The sequence below is a fragment of the Anas acuta genome, chromosome 3 (genome assembly GCF_963932015.1).
Source record: "Anas acuta chromosome 3, bAnaAcu1.1, whole genome shotgun sequence".
Lineage (NCBI taxonomy): Eukaryota > Metazoa > Chordata > Aves > Anseriformes > Anatidae > Anas > Anas acuta.
The window spans coordinates 8,134,191-8,158,754 of NC_088981.1; the positions used below are offsets into that span (position 1 = coordinate 8,134,191).

Below are 24,564 nucleotides of genomic sequence, written 5' to 3' on the forward strand. Positions count from 1 at the left end.
GTGAGTTTGTGTCTTGTAGCTAATGACCGGGTAGCCTGAAGGAAGGCAAGTTCAAGTGAAGTCTGCCCAATATTTGGGCCTTCAGAAAGCTGCTTTTGCGTGGGGTTGGATTTCTTGTGTGCAACAGTCTACAAGCAGAGTAGCCCTCTTTCCTTTGAGCTTCCCTGTACGTTTCTTCCCGCAGCAATGAATCTGTGAGCCTTACAGGACTGCTGTCTCTGTTAAGAGGCGCTCAGTTTTTGTCTAGACTGCTGGCTTTGAGCGCTGCGGTAGCGAGATGCAGTTATCCTGTCTGGAGCCTCCTTTGGGTCTGAGAAGGGGACAGCGAGACGGACGGTCTGCTCGTGTGGTTCTGTTTCCATAGAAAACGAAGCTAAAAAACACACGTCCTACATCTGCACTGAGATTGGAACAAATGGCAGAGATTTCTAAATGTCTGTGGTGTCTAATATGGCCGTGTCTTGCGTGGCATTAAATTACTGACTAATTAGCGTACAGTCTGCTGGTAGTGGTGGCGGTCAGTTGTCCTGGTGCCTGGGGAGGTGGGGAGGATGTTTCCCACGCACAGCAGGCCAGCAAAGCTTTGTGAATGCTGTTCACATTGGAGGATTTCTTCTGTCAGCTCACGTCCTCCGGTGTAGGGCTGGCCCCTTCTGTCCAGAAGTTGCCAGGTGAGCCGTGGGGAAGCTGGAAAGAGCTGAAGGAAAGAAGTGTCCTAGCCCCTGGGTGGGTTTGTGAGGGTGCTCTGGTTTCCTCCCTCCCTTTGAGCAGCAATTTTTCCATATAGCTCAGCAACACGTGCTCGTTCCCCTGCCCTACAGCAGTTGCCTTTTACCCTGGTGAGGCCTGTGGCATGTGATCTTCAGAAGAGGAAGCTTGGGAACAATTCTTTAAGGTTTCAGTTAAATAGACACGGTGTAAGCTGGTGTGTGTAACTCAGTAATTTGCCCAGGAGCTCTGGGAGAGAGGGCTCCCACACTGCAGGAGATACCCTGACACTTGCATGCACTGAAGAACCTAAATGTTTAGAAAAGGTGATACACGTTTTCCTACCCTACTCAGGAGACCGTTATCTATTTTTAAACTGGTACTCCTCTCTTTCCTGACTTCTTTTTCTGATTGTCATGTGCATTTGCTGTATTTTGTCTTTTAAGCCGAGATCTAAACTATTCTGAGGTGTCTTTTCTAAAGCCCTGCTACTGCCTGAAGGTGACCTCACAACCTAGTGCCTGTTTGAGTGCCTACATCCTAAGTTCTGCTTTGGGGTATGAAAACCCAAAAGTATTATCCGGTGTGTAAACAAAAGGGTGTGAGCTTAGGCTGGTTCCTTCTCCAAGATAACTGTTGTGGAGCACGGCTAGTCAGACTATCCCCCTTTCACTGAAGGATCAAATAGCTCAAGTTACACTGAAATTACAACATGTTGTATATCCGGCTCCTAACTCATGATGTAAATGTCCCTTGTGGCTTTTCTGTTTGTTTCCTTTAATTTCTGTAGAACAGAGAGAAAAGGTAGGGTAGAATGGTAAATTCAATATTTACACAGCCACCGTAACCTGGAAAAGCTGAGTGAGAAGCAGGATATTTGCCCGTGAACGATTGGCTTGTTGAGATCTGGGAGATGTTGAGGAGCAGCAGGCCTGACAAAATCCAGTGGAGCTTTGTGAAGTGTTGGGTTTCTGCCCGTGCTGTTAAGGGCACGATGCTGTAGGCTCCGGTGGCAACGTTTCACTGAGCCAAGAGGATTTACCAACTCCAGCTCAGCTTTTGGGTGTAAGGTGTGTTTGTCTTCCTGCCTCTGTCCTTTCTCTTCCTAACCAGGCAGCGGATTCAACTCTCAGATAAACTGACAGATTTACCTGAGACTCAGAATCTCTCTCCAATTAATTATTTAATTCATGCCTAGCAATATCCCACAAAGGTGCGTTGAAAGAGGTTGAGTGGCCTTGAGGCCTTGGCCGAGGATAGAGTTAATTTTAAAGCTTAGTTGGTTGATATGATTTGAGCTTTTTGGGTCCAAGACTGCAGATCAATAAATGTTCTTGATCTCTTAGTCATCCTGCCAGTAAAATACTTTATTCAACATATTTGTTTCATCTAATTGCTTTCTTGGAAGCAAGTCAAATGATTATTTCCTCTTTATTTTTGACAGACATTGGGAGCAGAGAGTACATTGCATTAATAATTTTCTGTGTTTTTAAGCCTCTTTGAGGAGGAAGATGGCTGAGATTTTGCTGTAAAAACTTCTGCGGAGGCTGTGATTTCTTTTCTGAATTTTTCTTTTAGTCAGTGACAATGGGGGATGTCCCTACCGGATCAGTACCTGTCTTGCAGGATGCCTGAGGTTGGAGGGGATCTCTGGAGGTTTCCTTGTCCACCAGCAGGGCTGCCTCCAGCTGCTTTTGAAGATCTTCAAGGTTGAATATTCCACATCTCTGGGCAACCCGTGCCAGTGCCCCATCACCCAAACAATGCAGAAGTGCGTCTGGTGGTTGGGGAACCTCCTGTGCTCCAGTCTGTGCCTCTTGTCCTGGCACTGGGCTCCGCTGAGAAGAGCCTGGCTCAAGCTTTTCTCTCTCCCTTCAAGTTCCCCCTGGGCCTTCTCTTCTGGAGGCTGAGCCGGGACTGTTCAGTTTCTCCTCTTCCGAGAGATGCTCTAGTCCCTGATTCATCTGAGTGGCCCTTGGCTGGCCTCTTTCCAGTAGCTCCATCTCTCTTCAGCTGGGAAAGTGGAAGAGATAAAGTAGTCAAAAATGTATTCCAGCTTTACAGAAGTGAATTAGTCCTGTGTGTGTGTCCTGGCACTGGCCTGCCTAACCAATGGAACCTTAGGATACCTTTAAGCTGACAGCTGAGCTCTTGATGTTCTTTCAATCTCCTTTTTTTTCTTTTTTTCCCCTGTGATTTTGATGTCGGCACCTTCTGGCCTGCATACTTCCTAAGTAGGCTACTACAAGTCTCTTAATTATTTAAAAATAAATAAATAAATCACTAGTGGGCTTGCCACAGCTCTTCAGAGCTCTTCTACACCTTCATCAACATCCAGGGTTCAGGCAAGGTGGAACCTCTGGCAGTGCCTTGCCTCAACTCCTCTCTGGTACCCTGTCGTGCTGGCCTCTTACCTCCTGCTGCTTAGGCCCAGGGTTTTTGGACTTGCCCTTGTTTTGAGCAGGGGAGGAATGTCTTTGTTCTGGTGTAGAACAAGGAAAAGTGTGTTGTAAATATGTTTACCTTTATTTCATTGAGCTGCTCTTGCATTTCCAGGCTTTGAACTAAGACATTTCAGGTTGGAAAGATGCTGCCGTGCTGTCAAGGAGGCGCTTTGTGCTGTTCCTGTGAACGCCAGCAGGCTCGTGGCGGAATTCGGCACTTGTGAAGAATCAAATTTGCACTTGATTCTGAGAGCCTGACGGAATTATTCTTCAAAGATCCTTTCGGTATCAAAGCTGAGAGAAGGTGCCTGTCCTGCGATTCCAGCACTGCTGCAGGTTTCTCAAAAGCTGTTTAGGGGAGGACAAACAACGCTGGGAACAGGGAAAGGGCTTGAACAGTAAGAGCGGAGCCGAGAGAAGCAGAGGGGTGGGGACTAAAAGGGCCTATATGTAGGGAGTAAAAAGGATCCCTTGTTGTCAGCAAGAGCTTTCCAAGGACGTGCCATCAGTAAAGCCCCTGTTGGGCCACCTGTGTTGCTGCCCTTGCCAATCTGTTGCCTTTTCTGGCTACTTCATTGCCGAGTGCCAACCCTTACTCCCAGCTTCTTGGCCTGGCGTTACAAAGGCACGTTGTGACTCGGGCGTGCTGCTGAGTGCCTGGGGCCAGCACAGGGCAGTAATGGCACCCCTGGGCCTTCGGGGCTCATTAGTAAATTAGGGAAGTTAGGGAGGGTTGCAAACACAAGCAGTCAAAACGAGGTTGAGTCACTCTCCTGGTCGGTGCGTGCTCTTAGGTGTGTGATGCAGCCTTTAATAAAGCAGCTCTGAACTGTTCTTCTGCAGCATCGCCTCCTCGTTAAGCAGCCAGCGCTGAGGGAGAACAGTGACCGAGCAGCGAGAGAAACTGCTCGCTTGGTAAGGAAGTTGGAGGGTGTTTGTGGAAGGAGTTGCAGGACACAAACAGAAGAGACTGCCCCACTGGTGTGCAGGAAAGTGCTGCCTCAGGGAATTTGGGTTTGTCTCATCCTCAGCTGCAGAACTCCTGGCTGAGGCTAGAATATTAGACAGATTGGAGGTGCTTTTCCATCTCCTGGATTGCTAGGGCACGGCGGCTGACTTGCAGTGGTGTTGAGCAGCCATCGTTGAAGTGAAAAAAAATACGCCTTGGAAAACAAAACAGGTTGTTTCATGCTTAGTTCCTACAAAGTAAGGCTGCAGCTGATCTAAGCAGACCATGAAAATTAGTGAAAATTAAAAACTGGCAGGTCTTCCTCTGCTTGTAAATTGTAATACCCTCCTGTTCTCCAGGGATCCCCTAAAATGAGATTTTGGTGATATTTGGAGGTGCAGTGACTAAAGGAGATGGATGTCCCAGAAAACGAAACATGAGTACGATAACTCTGCATTCAGTCTTACGTATAGGTGAGGCCAGAAACTGCCTGAAGAGAAGGGGAGGTTGAAGTGCTGCTGCTTAACCGAGCATCATCTGTGCTGGGCAGCGAAGGAGGCAAGGTTTGGCGAAAGAGACGGCACGAATCATGTGTTTAGGGGATGTGTCAAGAATGTGTATGAGTCAAACGAAGCTTGAGGAGCTCGCTCAGTGTTAGCAAAGTGGTTTTCTACAGACTGTTTTTCGTTCATTTTCCAAACGTAGCAGTCATGTAGCTTTTTAGCAGCAATCCGTAGACGTGTAGTAAAGTTGGTGAGATGTGCACGCTGATGAATTAAAGATATTCACAGGAAGGCGTGGGAAGGTCTGCTCGTGTCCTCTCCCACTTGTAATGGAGACCAACAGCAATGGGTTACATGAAAGCCTTCTGGTGTTCGCAGGGCTTTAAACGTTCTTCTTGGCATGTGCTGGGTTTTTTGGACTGCATCCTGAGGGCAGGATTGGGACGGGAGTGTTGTTCTGGTAGCCAGCCCCTTTAACTGGAGGGCTGAGCACAGCGATTTCAAGATGCTGCTGGGATGCGGGCTGTGGCACGGCCTTTAATTTGCCTCTTCCCTTTGTGATGCTGAGCTGTGGTACAAAACGAGACCAGATCGCTCGCAGGCTGCCTGTTGAGGTTTCCTTTGGTGTGGGAATGGATCCGGCAGCTTTTCCCGGTCCGTCCCTTTCACAACGGGCAGCAGGATGGGGCTGACCTTGTGCCCCACAGAGCAAATGGCAGCAAGGTGCTCTGCTGGCACGGGATGAAGGGCCTGGCTGGTCAGTTCCTCCTCTTTCAGTAATGTAATCCATGAATTTTCTTTCCTCTTCCTGTCTTAAGCATTGTGCCTGGATAATGCCGAAGAGGAGGGACCGCCTTACAAGCCGAGCTGCCCGAAGCACTGCTAGAGCCAGCTCCTACGTGGCTCTTACATCTTAGCCTGCCACAGGGACAAGTAGCAGAGGCGTTTTTTACCTTGTATTTCATTTTTATTTTCTTCTCCCATACTGATCTTAGGAAATTGGCAAAAACTTTATCAGGGAAGGAAACGTAACAGCTTACTGACCTGCGGTAAAGCCCCTCCTGGAGTCCAAGTGAAAAACAGTGGTAGGTCTGGTTCTGACTTCAGCTTTTAAACAACAATACTGAGGACTTAACCATAGGAACGTATTTTTGATTCATAAATAGAAACTATTCCAGAATTTGCAGCAGGTTGAATACTGTGGTCAGCCATAGGGACTGCACCGGGGTCTCGTGGTGTAGGCTGTTGTGATAACTTAATATTTTGCCTGTGAAAGGTCAGGAAATAAATTTCCTAAAGATGGAAAACTGTGCTCAGCAGCGAGCAGAGGGGATCGTGACATCAGTGGCATATGTGCCAGGTCATGAAATCCCCTACACGTGGCAGCTGGGGGAGTAATCTCCACAACGTTAGCCCGCTTGCCTGCCTCTGCCTTATCTCCCTCCTGATGAAGTGATGAGCAGCTGCTGGTGGTATTCATTAACTTGGTGTTTGAAACCAAAGTCCTTGATTGGGACTGACTTCCCTTTTATCTCTTTCATTTAGATTGAAAAGATTGTTCTGTTTGCGGTTCTAATCGCAACATCCGAGCAGTGACTATAAGGAAGGATTAGCTTCAGTCTCATCAGTTTTTTTCCAGGAATTGATTTAACAATTTCTGGTAGAGGGTTGGTGGATTTCGGTATGTTGTTTTTGCTGTCTTCCCCTTCCTCCTCGTAAGATGACACTGGATATACACTTATTTTACAGAGAATTGCTAATAACTAGCTTTCAGATTTAGCACCCTGCTCCAGAACAACATTTATGACATGACCAGGTTTGTACCAAGTCTCAGGGAAATGGACAGCTCTCCAAGACACAAATACGACATCGTCATCTTTCCTGGGACCTGTGTTGTTGGCCAGGTTTGCCTGCTAAGAGTGGGAAGTGGCTTCATGTGCCCAGGTCAGACCCTGGTGGGTAATTTTCAGGGAGGGCGGTGTAGTAAAGGCAAACTTCACACGAGCTATTCTCAGTTTCCTTTATTTGGTCAGCGTATATCCATATATTGAACTAGCTAGAGCCCTTTCAGTCTTACAGAACTCTTTACTTTCTGGTACAGCTGTTTCAGCAACACAGGGAAATACTGCTTTTGCTTTCAAGTCCACTCTGTGCTCCCCAGAAGAAGCCACTGGAGAGCAAAAGTTGAGTTTGTGTAACCTGCAGAGGGGGTGAGAGTGGTGTTTGAGGCTCTGCTGCTCCACGCAGAGTGGCAGGCTTACCAGGGGTGGAGTGACTGTGCCTTGCTGATAATGGCTTAGGTGTTACTAAACGCTGAGAGCTTTTATCCCAGAGCATTTTCTTGAATGGTTCTGGAAATCATTGACTGGTGAAGGCTGCTTGAGAGCAGATTGAGTATGCAAGAGTGCCAGTATTCTGTTTAAGCCCTTTAGTGTGTTGTTTGTGCATTATCCACTTTCAGAGGAGCATTGGATGTGTTACTTATCTGGCCCTGTAAGTTGCTGAATTCAATCTATTTTTAAAGATTTTTCCCTTCCTGTTGGAACCAGAGGCTAAATCCACAGAGGTGTCAAGTTTATCTCACCAGCTGAAGCAGAGCAGGACAGTTGTGATGTTCATGGCAGCACGGACGAGGAGATCGAGAAGCAAGCCATCTGGATTGTAACTGTTGTCATTTTAGAAAGAGAACTGGGGAAAGATCTCAAAACTGGGCAGACCGAAGTGTCCGTGGCAGTCTGTAGGATCACCTTTAGGTCCTGTCTTAAACAGCTTTATCCCGCTACAGTCATCCGCTTAGGGCCAGAGCGACGCAGTAGGCTGGAGGATGTCAGTCACGGTCCGAGACTATTTATAGGGTATTTCAGCAGCCCCTCCTGTAGCTCTGGTTTCCTTATTTAAAACCAGCTTTCACATTATGACTTTTCCTCTCCTTTTCCAGTGGCAGAGGAAGGGAGTAGTTGCTTTTCACCTGGCACACAACTCCTCTGTCCAGGCCATGGCTCTCATCCCTCGGGGTTTGGAGCTGAGGAGGGGAGCGTCTGTTTGACCACTTCAGCTTCCTTGGCTTCAGACATGGGATGAGAGGAAATAGCTCTGTGATAACACTTGCCATGTTCATTTTTAAATTATTGGTGAGCTCTTAGCATTTCTTCTGGGGTTTTCCCTTTTTTTTCTTTTTTCCCTTTCCCCTTCCTGACAACCCAGATGTAGTCTTGGCATTACCTTTTCCTGTTCGTGTGGCACAGCATTTCTTTTTCAAAGCCGAAGGAGGGTTTAATAACATTCAGCTGATCACAGAACAGCTTTGCTCTAACGGCTCATTAGCTAGGGCTTGTCTCCTGGTTGTTTCTTTTGGTGACACGCTTGTCACAGTGACAGAAAAATCATAAATATATATATGTGTGCGTGTGTTTATCATCTGTTCGTAGCTCTGCTGGTGGGAGTGCTGGTAAAGATCTTGAACTAAAGCTTTGCATGCAGCAGCGAGTGCTCATTTTCTAGTTTTGTTTTTTTTTATTAACGTGGTTCTCAGCTGAGCAGGCTGTCCGTGCCTGGACCTTGGGCATCAAAGGTTTGGTGTGTGTCAGTGTCAGCCACAGCTATCGGAAAAGGAGGGGTTCAGAGGTGCTGTGAGTCCCCAGTAGTTTGGTGAAAACTGCTGCACCCTGTCCTGCTGCTTGTAAACCAGCTTTTTCTTATAAAATGCACTCATAGGGTAAAGCTATAAATGGCGTTATTTGCTCAGTTATTCCAAAGCTCCTCCAGGCCTGGCTAAGAATGATGATATTGGATTGAAATTCATGGGATTAAAATTGTAGGAATTGGGTTCTCAAGTTGCTGTTTTTTCCCTCCTTTCTTCAGACGCACCAGGTCCTGTTATTTAAATTCCTTCTGCAAGCACAAAGCACAGAAACTCACCAAGATGTCTGCCTAATTCTGAAATTTGGCATCTTTAGGAGCTGGGCTTTTAAGCAGAACACCAGGGGTGGTGAAAATCTTGTGATAACTCACCAGAGAGCTGGCAAAGTTCAGTCTCATGTCTCTCCCCAGCTCCTCAACCACGGTGTGCTGATACTGCGGGCTCTGGTGATGCCAGCAGGAGGGCTCCTGGCAGCCAGCATGTGCCATGGGAGAACCAGCATCGAGTACTTGTTGCTCACAGGACGCAGCAGTGGAGAAGAACTTCCTCTAGGTGCCCAAATAGGGCTGCCTCAAGCCTTTCCTTCCCACCTTGGTGTAGCAAGCTCACGGTTAAAGTTGCCCAGATAAACCTTTAGGGTACCCAAGAACCTGAGGGGCAAGCCCTGCTCACCTTTTAAAACCAAACAGGGGGTTGCAATCTGAAGGTCTGAGTGTCGAAAGGAGTATAAAGCTAACGAGCAGTGATGCACTAATGTATAAAAATAAAAAAAGTCTGGTTAATTGGCTTCAGATAGCAGTAGTGAGATTGTTCATTCTTTCCCGATAAAATTTTACCAGACCTTTAATAACGGTTTTGCAGCTCAGCAGTCACTTGTGCATCAGCAGCCTTCCCTCTGGTGTTTTACAGCATCACAGAAGGGATTAAGTTAAGCTTGGGGAAAAAAAGGATACTTGCTCTGAAACAGAAATACCCACACCTGGCATTATTCAGGACCAGCTGTTAAAATTTCAGCATCAATCGGGCATCGACCCAAACTGATGCTCAAAGCTAAACAAGTTCTCAGTCTGTTTTGCTGTGTTTTTAAATGATCCTTCCAGCTGTAGGTACCCCAGCATATTAATTCTTCAGGATTTCCATGTTGTAGCAGCATTTAATCTGTGTTATGAACTGTTTGTTTGGTGTTTTCTCAGAAGTCTCTTTTGGCTCCAAGTCTAAAGATGGCCATGCCATGCGCTGTCTGCTGCGCTCGTCATATTTTCTTTAAATAAAACATTCCCTCATCTGGGTAAAAGCAGAATAAAGCTCAACTTGTTACAGAAGCTCTGTCCTTGCAGACTTGATTTTTTGCAAGACTGCTGTGTACTTAAAGACCAGAGCTTAGGGCCTTGTAAGGAACAACTTCACTTCACTGGAAAAACTCTTGCTAGTGGTTTGGGTTTCCTTGCTTATCGTTCTTAATGATGTCCTTTACAGTTTTGTGTGGAGTCATATGTTTAAGAAAGCTGCTTTTTTGGAACTGGTGACTTGTTGGCTCTGTCTGCACGTGCTGGGTCCCGTGGTAGTCGAGTCAGCACTTCTATAATGGGTTTAAGACAACTGTTCCTTTTCTTTCTTTCTGTAGGCTCATAGCTGGCAGCCCGGAATCAAAAACCCATACCGTGGAGTGGTCGTATGGCCTGTTCCTGAAAATGTTGAAATTACTGTGACGCTTTTTAAGGTATGTTTTTGAAGCATCATCTTTCCTATTTCATAAGCAACTTTAAAAAAAAAAAAAAAAAAAAGGCATACTGAAAATACCGTCTTATGTTCACAAAGGCCTAATGTTTGTGAGTTTAAGTCATTAACTGCACAGCCTTAGGTCCACAGCTTAAATCCAGGAGAGAAGGATGGTCTGTGCCCTGCCAAAGCTTGCTTTTGCAGGTTAGTTAACACATTAAATTATCCCATTGAGCTGCTTACAGCTAGTTGTTGGCACTGACTTCAGTACATGTGTGAGTATGCACGTAGTACGTGTGCAAGTGCTTGGCAAAGGCTTTTGTCTGGTTGGTTTTCTTGAAATACTATAAGCCAAAAGTCATCAAAGCACAACCGTTTCTAGACTTCCTTGTTCAGCTGCAGTGCAGTGACCCTATTTCTTGCACTCTTGATTGGGGAACAGGATCCCGCTTCAAATTTCACAGTCTTTGGTATGTCACACAAACATCACGCTCCTGACCTTAGCTCAGTCTTAAGAGTGGATTCGGAGTATTTGAGCAGTAGAGGGAATTTCAGGTTTTGCAGGGGATTTTTTTAAGGGGCTGCATTTGGTTTATTTAAATAAAAAAAAAAAAAAAAAAAAGGTTTGCAGCTGCAAAGCAATGAGAGAAATTGGTTGTTATGCTAGAATTTAATTCCCAAATACTGTTGGAGAGAGTCCTTTCTGCATAAAGAAAAAATGCAGCCTTGGATGTGTGACAGCACAGGAGGTTGCCCAGGAGGCTGAGGATTTTTCTTCTGGGATTTTCATTCTGCTAGCTCTTTCTCATTCTTTTCTCTAGTGTCTCCAGCTACATTTTGGCTGTCCTTATTTATCATTACACCCTTTACAGTTTAGGGCAACAGCAACATTTTTTTCTAATTAGCAGTATTTATATGTCTGGTTTGGGGACTATTTAGAGGTTTGGGGACTACTTAGAGGTAGCTTCTAGTTAGTCACTAAATTCACAAATGTGAATTTATTACTTGGTTCATTAAGCTTAAAAGGGCGAGGGGGGGTCCTCTCCTATATGTTTTTTTTTTTTTTGTCCTTGCAGGGCCAATGAAAGGAAACTTCCTGGGCTGCTGGTGACGCTATCATAAATTTGTCTCTCTTTGTAGCAGACGCATAGTCTTCAGCTGAGGTTCAAAAGTTCACTAGCAAAAATTGTTTGCCTTTGCATGCTTCAAGGGCCTCTGCTTGGATTAAGACATTTAAGACCATTATGTGACTACGCTGCGGGTCTGTATGAGCTGCATATGGTTATGTAATGCCTTAGACATTGCTTAATATTTTTAACGTGTAAAGTGAAGCAGAAATGTACACAATTTTTGAACGTTTGTGTAGTAATGTGTTTTGTGAGGAGTTAGAGCTCAAGTTCGTTTGAGTGCAGTTGGGTGATGCGGTGGCTGTGTGATACAAGCGTCTCCCACCCTTCTGCAGCCCCACGCTGCCTTTTTATTCCTAGCTGTGGTGCTTCAGGGCTGCACGTTGTAGTGTGAGGGCTGGAGCAGGCAGCAAGGGGAGGGAAGGAGCCAGCATCAGGTGTTACTGCAGCCTGAATTGTGCTGAGCCTCTCCAGACAGAGCTGGTCGCTGGATCTCCTCTCCTGCTCTCCCCAGAAATGAATCTGTCTCTGTCCTGCTCATCACAACGCTTGGTCTGGGAGAAGAGGAGGGAGTGTGAGAAGCCCCAGAGGCTTTGCGTGCTGGGAATGGTACATGCTGAAGGGAACAAGCATGAATTTTGCTCGATCTCAATACTTTAGGACTGTGGCACTTCTATAATCAGACAGCTCTTACATAAGTCTGCTCTAACCACTCCTCAGGCTCCTCCAACATGAGTGCCCAACCCCCCCTTTTCCCTCTCTGAGGACACACAGGTGTGTTACAGAGCAGAGCCTCTCGAGCAGGCTGGGGAACGCACCAGAAGCACTTATCTCCATGAGCACAGCCTGCCTGGATGAACGGCCACGAGCGAGGAATTACTGCAGGCAGCGTGGTGTCAGCATGGCTTACGCTGTGGCCGCTTGGCTCAGCGCTACGGCAGCACTTCAGCTCCAGTGTGGGCTCTGTCCTCACACCTGGAGAGCTGCTCTTTGTGTAACTGGTACGTTCTGGGCAAAGAGAGTCAAAAGGAAAGAGCTATTTTCTGCAGAGTCGATGGATCGGCCGGCCAGTGCTAGAGGAGTGCAAGGGGAAGCATGTAATAGCAGGCTGCAGCAGCTGTTTTGGGAGCTGACTTCCAAGCCAGGTATTTATATCGTTTCCTCCTCTGGAAGGAGGGAGGCTAAAAGGAGCAGGAAAGCTCAGGAAAAGAGGTGGCTCACTTTGCAGGTCTGTAAAAGCCCCTTCAGGAGCCACTTCCCTGCGAAGAAGAGTGAGTGCTGAACGTTTATCGCTTAGCAATAACTGCACTTAGCACGGCCTTGGTGTTTAACAAGCAGTAGCTGTCCCCTTTCACTGCAGCCTGAGAAGCCGAGGCAAGCTGCTGGCTCCACGTCCAGGCTGGCAGAGCCTCTGATGGGAGCAGGTTGCCCCGGCAGAGCTTTGTAGCAATCACAGATAACAAATTAGGGCTGTGGTGCTGTGTGAAATGGGAGCGCAGGGACGGGAAAGAGCAGGCTCCAAAATAGACAGCTACGTGTTTGGGGAAATGATTCACACAGTAGTGGCTGTGCATTTGTAAGTGGCTGTTGAAACGTGTTGCTGGTGGGATTAGGAGATAAGTCGAGGTTTCAAGTGCTGATGAGAACGTTAAGAATATCCTCTTCAGTAGTCACCTGTGGACACTCGAGAGCTGGCTACTGAAGTGATTGTGATGGGTCAGCAGACAAGGTGCTTGGCGTTATCTGCACATCCCTATTTTGGGTGTTAGCTTGTTGCCAACCGTGTATCTGTAATTCAAGCCGAGCAAGTATTGAAGAGACGACAACCTTCATTTTGGTAACTTTCACTTTAAATAAATAAACTTTTTCTTTTCTCTTAAGTCTGGGTTGCTGGTAAAACCTTAGAATGCTCTGGAGTCATGCAGGGAAAAAGCATCAAATGGATGTACTGATTCAGCCTCCCCTAGCTAGCTGTAGCTCCCCTCCAGCCAGCTCAAGTGCTAATTGCATAAAAAATTCCATTTGTTCTGAAAATGGCCCAGCTTTCTGTGCTGCGCTGTACGTTGCTGTTTGGTTATGCCTTGGATTTCCTAACCAAAATGGGAAGAAAGAGGCAGCGTTAAACAACAAACCTATTGTGTGTTTTAAGTCCATGGTTTGTCGTGCTTTCACAGAAAGATCCCCAAATGCCAGAAAAGCTCGCTGAATTCACATTTTTCATGGTTGCCATGGTAGCACTCCAGAAGTTCATTTTCAGAGTCCCTGCATAAGCAAGGTTTAACTGTCACATGTGAAACCATGTATATTCGCTTGTGTTCTTATGTACAAACACACACCTGTGCTACCTCAGAGAGATTTTAAATGAGATTTTTTTTTTTCTACACCAGGCGAGACCGCTGCTTTTAGCAAAGCCGAGTGAATGTCAATTGCACCACGAGGATTTCAATTGCAAAGTCATTATTTTCTAGCTTAAAAGCCAAGTGAGCTTCCCCAGCTAGTGTGTTTGTTCGCTGAGAGTGAGCGTGGACTTTGCTTCAGTGGGTTACAGAAAGCACTCGTTCTGTCAGTAATACACGTGGCTTGTCACCTGTGCACTATTGCAACAGCAGGAAGATCACCAGCTCTTCCTTTCAAAGCAGGGAAGAAAGACACTTTAAAAGGCAGAGTAAAATAAGAATAAAACAGACATCGAAAGGAGACTTGTAGTGGTCGAAAGTATTCCCACCCCACACCTCTCTGAATAAATCACAGGAGAGGTAGGTGAGGTTGGCAGTGCCAGGTAGTCCAGGGATGCCAACCCCATCCCACAGCGATGGAGCTGTTGTCAGCTTCTGGGCTGTTCCTGAATGCCACCTTTCAATTGAAGGGGGTGGTGTGTGTCCTGTGGCTTGCAGTCCTTGAGGAGTTTGCTGTACAGATCACTTCCTCCATTTTTGGGGGTCATGGGACAGCTGGAAGAGGGACAAGTAGGTTCACTGGGGCAGAAGGGCAAATGTATTGGGGAGAATTCTGTAACTCTGGCTTTGAGGTCGAATATAAACGTAAGTCCCTCTCTACATATATATGTGTATGTATATAACTTCAGATGTTAAAAAATAAGGGCAGCTGACTAGTATGCATGTCATCAGTTATTCTCAGCAGCAAGCTGTAATGCATGTGATATATTTTGTTTGTGAAACACCCCAGTATTTTCTACTCCGAGATGAACAGGCAGCCCACCGGCTTTCTACAGATCTGGATGTCCTGTAGTAACACACAGGGCCAAGTCATTTCTCAGCTGACATGTGGTATGTAGTTCCTTTGTCATAATCAAAATCTACCTGAAAAAGCTGCTTCTTCTCCTTGGTGGCCTTTTTTCCATCAAGTTGTTAGATTTATTATACATCACACTCAAATTCACATAATTTACCTTGCTACAAACTAATGCCTTTATTTCACTAGCACTACTTTCCAACATAGCCAGTCTGTCTCAGGAGAAAAAAGCCTTCAGTAACACCGTTCCCTAGAAGTGAAGAGTGAAGCCAGGTTCAGAAGATACTTGTTCAGCTCAGGAGAGAGCAGTGGTTTCACCCGACTCCTGGGAGGTTAATCCATAAGAGAAGCAGCAGCCACGTAGACAAGATATGATGTCGTGTATCAGGTATAAAAGTTATAAGCTCAGGGACTTGAGAAGCGCAAAATTCCATTTGCTTACTAAATTTAATACCAAGGTTAGTGTGGGCACTAATTGTAAAACTGGAGTTAAAAGAAAAAGTCAACTTTATTGTCTTTCTAGTCTAGAGGCTGTACAGGGAAGTGTGAGCTTGGAGTAGCAATGCACAGGGACAGGTCTGCTTGGTGCTCGCTGCCTTACAGAAGCTCAGCTGAACAGGAGCTGACCAGAGCTGTGTGTGACATTTCTAGGCTAATCAGGCCTCTGCAAACAACATTGGGAGTGACAAGAATTGGGTCAAATTTTGAGGCTTCTGCAGCTTCAAACGGCCAAGTGCAACCGCTGAAGACAGATGTTGGAGTACCCAGAGCATCTGCTGGAGGTCACTGGCAGAGGGAGATCAAACCCCGTCATCGCTTGATCTGATTCAGCATGACAGGCCTTAAGTCCTTTTATTCCCCCAGAAGAAAGACCGAAGATTAGGGCTGGTATGAAGTGATATAATTGAAAGACAAGCTTCAAAAGCCAGGAAAGCTTAGGGAGGAGGCATGGGGAAGGAAGGAGGAATGCAGCAGACGCTGACAGTCTGAAGATTTTCCCCACCTGCTCCGGCTGCTGCTCAGGAGGAGCAGCAGTCCCTTGTTTGCCAATACCTTTCTTTCATTCCCGTTACAAGAGAAGCAGCAATAACCGTGAAGATAACTTTAAAACTTTTACTGGAGATGGGTAAACTTCCCTCAGTCTTCTCAAACCACCTTCTACACCACAGAAAGCATCTCCTTCTCGGCCAGGCCCCTTGACGAAAGAGCTGGTGATGACTGGCTGTTTGCTGGTAGTTGGTGCATGGCCAGGCAGAAGGGAGGTGCAGGAGGAGGCTGATGGGTGGGATTGCAGAGGAAGGTTTTTGGGACTGAGTTTGAGGGTCAACAGATCTCTAGAAAAGCAGTTGAGAGTTCCCAGGTAAGCAGGATATGGTTAGGCTTCAGCTGGTGGACCCAGATGCTCCACTGACCTTGAGAAGGGAGTGGGGAACATGGTCATCTGTGGATATCTAATGGGTATCTCACTGTAGGAGAGCTGTAAGGTGATGTTCTCTCCTTTGCACAGTTCCCTACTCTTGGCTTCCCACCCAAGCATCACTTTTGAACACTAAGATCCTCTGCTTGCCAGAGCAAAGAAAAAAAGAAGGGCTGAGTGGGAAGAAGGCTCCAAAACTTAGTTGAAGATGCCAAAAAAGAGCATCATACTGAGAGGTTAATGTGTGTGGAAAGAAAAACAAGAAAAGGAGCCCCATTTCCTGATACTGAGGATGATGATTTAAAAAAATAATAATAATGAGAAGAAATGACCAGTCTTTTAATCCACTTACCCAAGTACAGTTTTCAATTCAAGGTAAAAGTGCAATAAATCTTAGGTGGAGCGTAGCTGTGCTTCTGCAAGAGGTTGTTAGAGAACTGTTTGGCTCTTGTCCCTTCATGTTCCTTCCGTGTTAGTAAGGTAGTGGTGGTTTTGAGGCAGTTTCAGACGGAGAAGAATATTACACTGTTTGTGTCTTGAGCTTTTTAGGTAATTTTCATCAGCATTTGCTTTCAGGAGGGAGCAGGGGAGTGAGGTCTGTCTGTAACTCCAGCCATCAGGTGTTTCCAGCTGCATGTTTTTGGTGACAGGCTGCATCTGCTTTCAGGTGAGGTGGGGTTTTGTGTGCTGTGTTACCTGGGAGGACTTTCACATGGTGAAAACGTGAAAGGCCATAATAGTTGTTACTGCTAGGGTGATTCTTCACACAGCAATGTTGTTTTTCATAAGATGTAGTCAGCTGTACAGCCCGCAAATGATAGTTTGCTGAATTCATTGCCTGAGTTTTGTGTGGGAACTGAATAGAGTTAGGGGTTAGCCATGCAGTGATGTGGGAAATACGTGCTGCTATGCTTTTTACTGGTATTTACCCTCTGCAAATCCAAAATAAGCCAAAGAACTAGGCAGATTCATAGAGGCATCATTAGTTATAGAGACCACACATGGAAGCGTGAGCCCAAAGGGTGGAATGGTGGTTGCAATAGAAACTATTGTGGGGTTAATTATAGAAGTATCTGCTAATGCTGACCACATAATCGGGTTGTAAATTAGCTAGAAATAGGACAATGTGTGCTGCTCCCTGGATTTCTCATAAAAGCATTTTAGCAAGAAGAGTGAAGCTGCTTACCTGTCTATTGCAACTAAATGCCAAGGCTGATCTGTATGAGCTCATTTGGGGCTTTATGTTTCTGAGTCATTTGAAGAGTAACATGAAATGTGGCTCTTTAATAATAAAGAACATATTTATATTTAAATCTGAAATACCTTACATGTGCCCAAAGTGTCCAAGTCTTAGCGTGCTTCATGCCATCTGAATTCTTGGTTGCTCATCAGAGAAATGCTTGAAGTTTTTTGTTTTTCTTTTTTGTTCCGTGTAATTGGTAGAGAATCTGGGGGTAATAGACTGGATTTAACTTTTCTGAGGTGTTCGCTTCTCTGTAAAGTTCCTGCTAGCCTGTTAAACAGTGAGAAATCTCTTTGATTGACAGTATGATTTTGCTCTATCAGATTATCAAAAGTGTACAGCAGAGCACCTGATTCTGTGGCCTTCAGAGGTGGGAATCAGCATCAGTGCCATCAACAGAAGGGCTTAATTTTTCTTTCTAGATTATTGTCTTGCATGGACAAAATAATGAGCATTTTGTTTATTACGTAGGATAAAATACCAGGCCCTGAGTTCGCAAGGAGTTTTATGGAAACCTGCAAGCTTGGTTTGGGAGTTCTGAAGAAAATTGAGCAAGATGAACTCTTTAAGAGTTTAGTCACATCTTAAGGAGTAGCGTATTAAACCTGAAGTGATTAATGATCCTATTAAATCTCATTATGTCGTTTTATGCTGTATCAGAGGAAGCAATTAAACAAAAAGGTAGTTGCCCCGGGTTAACTTGTGAAAATGGTAAGTATTTAATAGCTGGATTAGAGCAAATGATATCGCTGGAATTGATGCGAGATACAGCAAAGCAGCAGGTAGCGTGCTCGTTATTTACATAATGCAGAACTGCACAAAGCTGATTAACGTGATGGATGCATGATTACATAATCTGATATTTACAAGTATGTTAATTGGGACATGGAGATACCTAGGGATCTTTCTGTCTGCATCTAGCTGCCCTTCTGTCTCTAAGGCTAATGGCACAATATGTTTTTACACTCATCTGAGGTATTCAAAGTCCTCTGATTTTTAAAAATCTATAGGGATTGATTCATACAGCAAAAGAAATCATGTATCAGATTTTGACATTGATTTCTATATGGAAACTGCCTGCCATTGCTGAAGTAGCATGTTGAAAGATGCATTTTGCATGTGGCACCTGTGGATGTGGCTGTTAAATACACAGCTAATGCTGGTGCCCAAGGCATTGAGGAGGAGGCCTGTTTAAGAACACTCTTTTCCAACTCTTTTGAGTGCTGGAGAGAGAAGATGGGGTTGTTTATGCTGTAAACTTCCTGTTTTCTACATTTTTTGTGTGTTTAAGAGCTAGTTGAAGAGAATTATTTCTCGTATGGGGTTACAGTCCCTGTTAACAACTGCATGTCAAATTTGAAGGCAAAACTGAGTGTGGCTGGCTCGTTAAAGCAAAGACCCAGATAAGGCTGTAATGATTGAACGTGAGACCTGGGCACCACTGCAGATACACAAAGCAGAAGCAAAATCTCTCGATCCATTGTGTTACCTTACAGCAGCAAGGCAGAATTAGTGTGGTGTCATCAACAGACTTCAGACAGAAACAAGAAAACTCTGGGGGTACTGAGGTATCTCACCGAGTGTGATGAAGGAGTTATGGGGGAGTGATGCTTATCTGCAATTATCTAAAGCATGCAGGTGGCAGAGGCGAGCAAGTAGTTGAGGGGTTTCCTGTAAGCAGACATAATGGGATAAAATTGAGGTATAGCAAAATGACTCTTCCTGTCAGGAAGAAAGGCTAAAGCTATGTTCCTTGCAAGAGAACATTACTTGGTTATAGCTGCTCAGAAGCATGACTGGATGATAAATTAATGATGTTAAAATATATACCTATTTCTTAAGGTAAGATCCTTGATAAAGGCCTGAAGGGGATGACTTACAGTTTCGGACATGATCTTGATTTCAGACAACACAATGTAGACTACACCACTGCACTGAGAGCTCATGAAATTGGAAATAAATGCCAAATCTGTGAAACTCATCATTTGTCTTCCTGCTGGCGAAAACAGTTGTTGTTCCTTGTGTGTAATGTAATAGAAACATTGTGAAGGAAGGACAGGTGTCTAAGTAATCTGCAGTGAAACGCGGTGCTCAGCTGAAGCTATGGCTCTGGATCTCTGCTCACGCTTTGGGCACGAGGTGGTGGGGACGATGGTTTGGATGCTTGCTGTAGGTGGGCGCTTTCCCACGCCAGGGAGGAGCAGCACCTTCCTCCACGGTTCTCTGCGAGATGTAGATGTGTTGGACTTATTGGAAGGTGGAATGTAAGAATTCAAGTGAGATTTGTTTATTCTTTGCCTGGGATGAAAGCAAAGAGAATTACGGGCATATATCAGAAGAAACCTCGTGTGTGTATCCGTAGGAGGCTTTATTAAATCTTTGGCAGTTTTACACCAACTTGTTTGTCATCTCCTTGACATCCGTTGAAGCCTACCTCCTAGCTGAAATATTTCCCTCCATCATCTTCAGTGGGTAAAAATATTTCTATGAGCGTATAAAAAATCTTGGCTGAATTTCTCTCTGTGGCTCCTGGGTTATTTTTAGACTGAAGTTCTCTGCTTTGTTTTTCTAGGATCCCCACGCTGAAGAGTTTGAAGACAAAGAATGGACGTTTGTCATAGAGAACGTAAGCTGGAATGTTACGTGTTTTTTTTATACCTGTGAGACGGTGATTAATAATGAAAAGGTGTCCAAATGCTGGAAGGGGCTTGAGTAAAATTTGGGCTGCCGAGACACAGTAAAAGCTTGTTCCACAGTAATGAAGGCTTATTAAAATACTCATTCTTATGTCCTGGTTAAGTACAGGTGAGTGGGTAGGGTACTGCACTGCTTAAATTCTCTCCCTGTAAGCATCAGTCGTCTTGGCGTTATTTTGCTGTGAGCAGTGGAGCAAACAAGCTAGAGCTGGGTTATGACTCATGGGTTTATGGGTTATGACACATTATTTTTCTATGAGCTGGGGAGCGAGCAAGTCTGAGCTGGGCTGTGACATCTGCACATCTCACTCTGCAGCGCACCAAGTGGCAGGGCTTAATGCTACGTGGAGCTCCTTTTTTCCTTTCTGTCCTCCGCGCTGGGCTGCAGCTTCCACTCTGGGGCTGCCCAGGCTGAAAACTGGGGAAACTGCTTTAGCTGGAGTTCCCTCTTCTCTTTTTGAAAGACATTTTAAAGGACTGTGTGACATTAAGACAGCGTGTTTATCTCTCATGAACGTAGTTTCATTTTGGTCTGTTTCTCAGTAACTCAATTTAGTTTTTATTTATGTAGCTTTAAAAAAACCTCTCGTGTAGTGAGTTGCAGTAATGTCACAGCACTGAGGTATGCAAAAGCAATGGAGTTTGCCAGTTAAAGTTATTTTGCCTAAAAAAACCAGCTGCTTTTTCTTCCTTTTGATATCAGAAGTGATTTGGGCCTTGAAAGCTAAGGTTTATTCTGATTGCCAGCGACCGATCATTTAAAAGGGCTGACAGCCAAGTGCAATTTATACTTTGCTTTTAAATGTCATGTTTCTATTTTCGTTTATGGGACTTAGGAACACAAAACACAGTTTAGTTACTGCTTCCTGGAGTTTCCTTTTCTATCTCACTTAGTTTATTTTAATCAGGGAAGTCTCCATCACCGATTGTCACTGTACAAGCTGCTCTGGATAAAACAATGTCAGTATATGTCTCAGTCAACCCCTCTGGGTATAGCTGGATTTCCTGTGACGTTGCAGAGTATTTTTTATTTTTTTTTCAGAAGTTTATAATGCACATGTAGACTTCAGGTTCCTTAAAAGCACATGGCTTTTTCACATGTTGTTGGATGATGTCTGGGGGTGGCAGCGAGACATCTGATGCGTGTCGTTCTCACTTTGTGCCTCAAATCTTCACTGAGCTGCAGTAACGCTCACACGGTGGGAAGTTTTTTTAAGGGTTTCTGTGCCCCAAAACACCCAGCCTCTGACAAAGCAGATGGAAATGGCTCCAGCAGGTATCAGTTACGAAACAATCTTTTGTTATGTGCAGGCTTATTCTTTACAACCGCAGTTATGCCATTAGTTCATCCCGTGAGAACTGCCAAATATTTGCTGCTGGATGCTTATTGTTGGATTAGAGCAGTTAATCTAAACAGCACTCAGAAATACTAAACTTATTAAATAGCTTTACTGCTGAAATTGAGACCTTAAGCAACAATAAAACTGGTTGCTTTTGGTCCCCCTGCCCCCCCTACAGAGAGCTGTAGATACTGCCAACAAAATCTGCTCTCCAAATATACTTGGAATGCTGACGAAACTTTTTTCCAAGAGTAACAGCTCCGCTTAGTGGTGGATGGAAATAGTGGCACTTAGTGGCACTTGGTGCATCTGTTGCAGCAAGTGACATCTGATTCAATGGCTGGCTGACGTTTCAGAGCACAAAACACCTGCTGGTTCAACATTTGGGAACTGAGAGTCTGGAGGTTCATCTCCCCACTCCCTAAACTGCTGATTTACTAATTTCAGGCTCAATGTAACGTTTTTTCTGGTTTTAAAGGAAAATATTTGTCACTGAATTGGAAAAGGACGGGTTACCTTTGGGCAGGGTATGCTTGCAGTCCTTTGGGAGCCTTTCCTTTTTGTCCAAACGTTCTCTGCCTGCAGAGTCTGCAGGGCTTCCCTTCCTTTTTAGTTAGCACCACTGAGAATGCAGGATGCTGAAGCCTAAACATTGAGGGATGTTCTTCCGTTGTGAAGCAATTTGAACTCAGCTAAAATATTTATTTTGAGGTTTTTATTGTTGTTATTAAAAGTTAGTGTCCAAAATCGTTTTGTATTGCTTCTTCAGCATGCCTGAGCAAGGGTCAGCTAACAGATACACGGCTGAAGTTTGAGGTCTCTGTTTGCAGACACTGTCAAATTCAGAACAGGATCAGTCTGGACTTTTAGGTGAAGTTTTAACAGAAGTGAGATGTGGTGGTTTGTGCAAGAAAATCGTGCTGTAAATGAAAATGAAGCAGGGTACTTGTGGTTTTTCATTTTTGTTGTTTTAGTCTTGCAAATACATTTATGTTCTGATATTTTTTGAAACTTTTTAACACATTGGTTGCTCTGTATTTGCGTTTTAGTAAGTGAACCTTTGTCATCTACTGCCTATCTATTCCATAAATACTTTGTTCATAGCATGGTTTGTTAATATCTAAATGTCAATATTCTTCTTCCCTAAGTCTCTTCTATGTTTTTCTCTCCTTCCCAGCTGCATTCTTTGTGCATTCTTTGTGTATTCACCGTGAGCTTTCTTGTCTTAGACTGCATCTTTGTTTAGCCAAACTCTATTTGGTTATGACTTTTCTTCCTGAGATAGTTAAGTTACCTTGGGTTCGTTACTCTTCTGAATAATCATATCGGATCTTCATATTGGTTGTTGCAAGATGGAGAGTGAGAAATTCATAGCTGAGTAAGACTCCTTCATCCTGTGACGAGGTAATAGGCTTTCAAACTCGTACAGAGTGGCATGAGTTCATTCAGCGAGCAGGGGCTACTTGCCTTTCATTTAAAAATCCAGTAAGTGATTTTCTCTGTCATTACTCCGAAGGGTAATTTGAGCATATGCTGTTTCCACTCTGTCTTTAAGTTGGTCCTAATATGTTGAAGTGTTTTTTGACTCTCTGTACAAGAACTTTGTCTAAAATAAAGGTAGTCATGGAAAAAATGGCATTTTACTTCCTAGCATGCCCAAAGCTTCTCTTTGCAAGGAGTATAGGAAAAGGATGTAAACACATGCACTGAGAATGGACTCACGCCTTGGAGATTGATTCCTTCTACACTCTTGAATGGAATTGAAAAGCTTGTAGGAAGTTTTCAGTGGGTGGAGATTTGGTCTATGAAACAACTTTTCCAGTTTTCTGTTTTGCAGATGAATGGAGAAAAATGCCCCACCATTTTTGTTTTTGAAGCTTTTTTCCTACACTTGCCTAGGCTTGGGCTGGAGGCAGCTTTTACCCGATCTGTCCTGCAGCATCATTCCAGACAAACACTCTTCTAAACTGTTTCTTAAAAGCTTTTTAAGATGGGATCTCTGCAGCATCTCCAGGCAGCACATTTCAGTGCTTCATTGCCCTCACCGCTGGGAATCTGTTGATGCGGTTTTGGGCTGCTATTTCTTGCCTTACCCATTACGGATATGGAGAACAGATTCTGCTTTCTGTGCGTCTGGAAACTCCCTTTCATTATTCTTGCCTCTGACCAATCACCCACAATGATGTGATAGTGGTTACACATGGGATTTTGTTTCCCTTCATCGCATTAGCAGATCATTAGCGTTGTCTTTTTAAGGACCACTTGTGTAGGTGAGTGTTCAGCATCCTTCTCTGCTTGTGCTGCCCATGGCTTCCAGGGACCAGCACCCAGCTCTGCCTGCAAACCATCACGTGTGGGACAAAGCACTGCCCCAAATTTCCAGGCTGTTTGTGTACTGAGGTCTTGGGAACTGAATGCACTTGCACACCAATCCTTTCTAGAGCTTTTCCCACTATTTCCAACATCCTGTTTTAGGCCACTGTTTCCTGGTTGTGCCTTTTTGAATATCTAGGTAGTGATGGTGAAGAAAAACCCCTGCCTTACTGCAAACGTTTCCTGATTTTAGATGCCAGCCTTTCAAGTTTGATGGTGCCTTGTAAGATCTCAGGTGTGTATCATGCTGTGAGACACATTCATGCTTCTGTTTTTTTTTTTTTTTCCCTTGACCAATAACGGTATTTTAAGTGGTTTCTCCAGGAAAATGTCCAACTGCTGCAGTGAGAAAACAGGTGTTTGGAGTGTGCCATTCAAGTAGCCTACAGCAAACAGTTATCAAGAATAATAAACTTAAGCTGGAAGATAGATGAGTTTTCTTTCTGTCCACTGCTCTTCTTTAGTTTTAGGAGCCCTAATTCTGTAAGCCCTAAATTCTGTACCATGATTGCTGATGATTAATTTTAATTTTGAATGCCCTAAAGCATGTTATGTCATTCACAGGTTTGGAGAGATTGCTTCCTGTCCTAAAATGCCCATCCATTGGTTTTAGATATGACACCACAAATAAAGGTGATAAATAATGTGGAAGTAATAGGAAAGAGGACAAGTGGATGGAATGTAGAAATGAGCTTGTTCCTGGGATTAAAGGTGACTGATTTTAAAAGCAACACAATAAAATGAGGTATTAGGAAGACGGGAGCACCCATCAGATACAGCCTTAAACGTGTTATTTTCTAAATGAGGCTTTTCAAGAAATACCAGCTCATCTGAATTTGTGGAGTAATTAGTCCCCAATTTTGGTAAAATCAGACTTTTAGACTGGGTGTTTAATTCCCTTCAGTGACACCAGTGTTGCTACAGTAACTTCACAAGAGCAAGTTATGCTTTACGTTGGAATAAAAGCATGAAGCTAGATGTCAAAAACTTCACACCTGGTTCTGGAAGTAAATGCTGGAAGGTGAATGCCAGTGCAGCATACTGAATTGAAATTCTGAGTACTGTCAGCTTCGTTTGCAGAAAGAACCTGGGGAAAAACAGACTGGCATGTGGAATAAGACAGCTCCTCGTTTGTTGATCGGTTGCTATATCA

The 24,564-nt window shown here is 44.5% G+C and overlaps 1 protein-coding gene across 13 annotated transcripts in view; it reads left to right on the plus strand.

The window, feature by feature from the left end:
* Nucleotides 1–24,564, plus strand: part of EHBP1 (EH domain binding protein 1) — a 205,707-nt gene that overhangs the window by 26,132 nt on the left and 155,011 nt on the right. For all 13 annotated transcript variants that reach the window (XM_068675568.1, XM_068675569.1, XM_068675570.1 and 10 more), the window contains 2 exons: nucleotides 9,869–9,964; nucleotides 19,575–19,628. In XM_068675568.1, coding sequence (XP_068531669.1) covers nucleotides 9,869–9,964; nucleotides 19,575–19,628 — 150 coding nt within the window. The remainder of the gene's footprint in view (nucleotides 1–9,868; nucleotides 9,965–19,574; nucleotides 19,629–24,564) is intronic.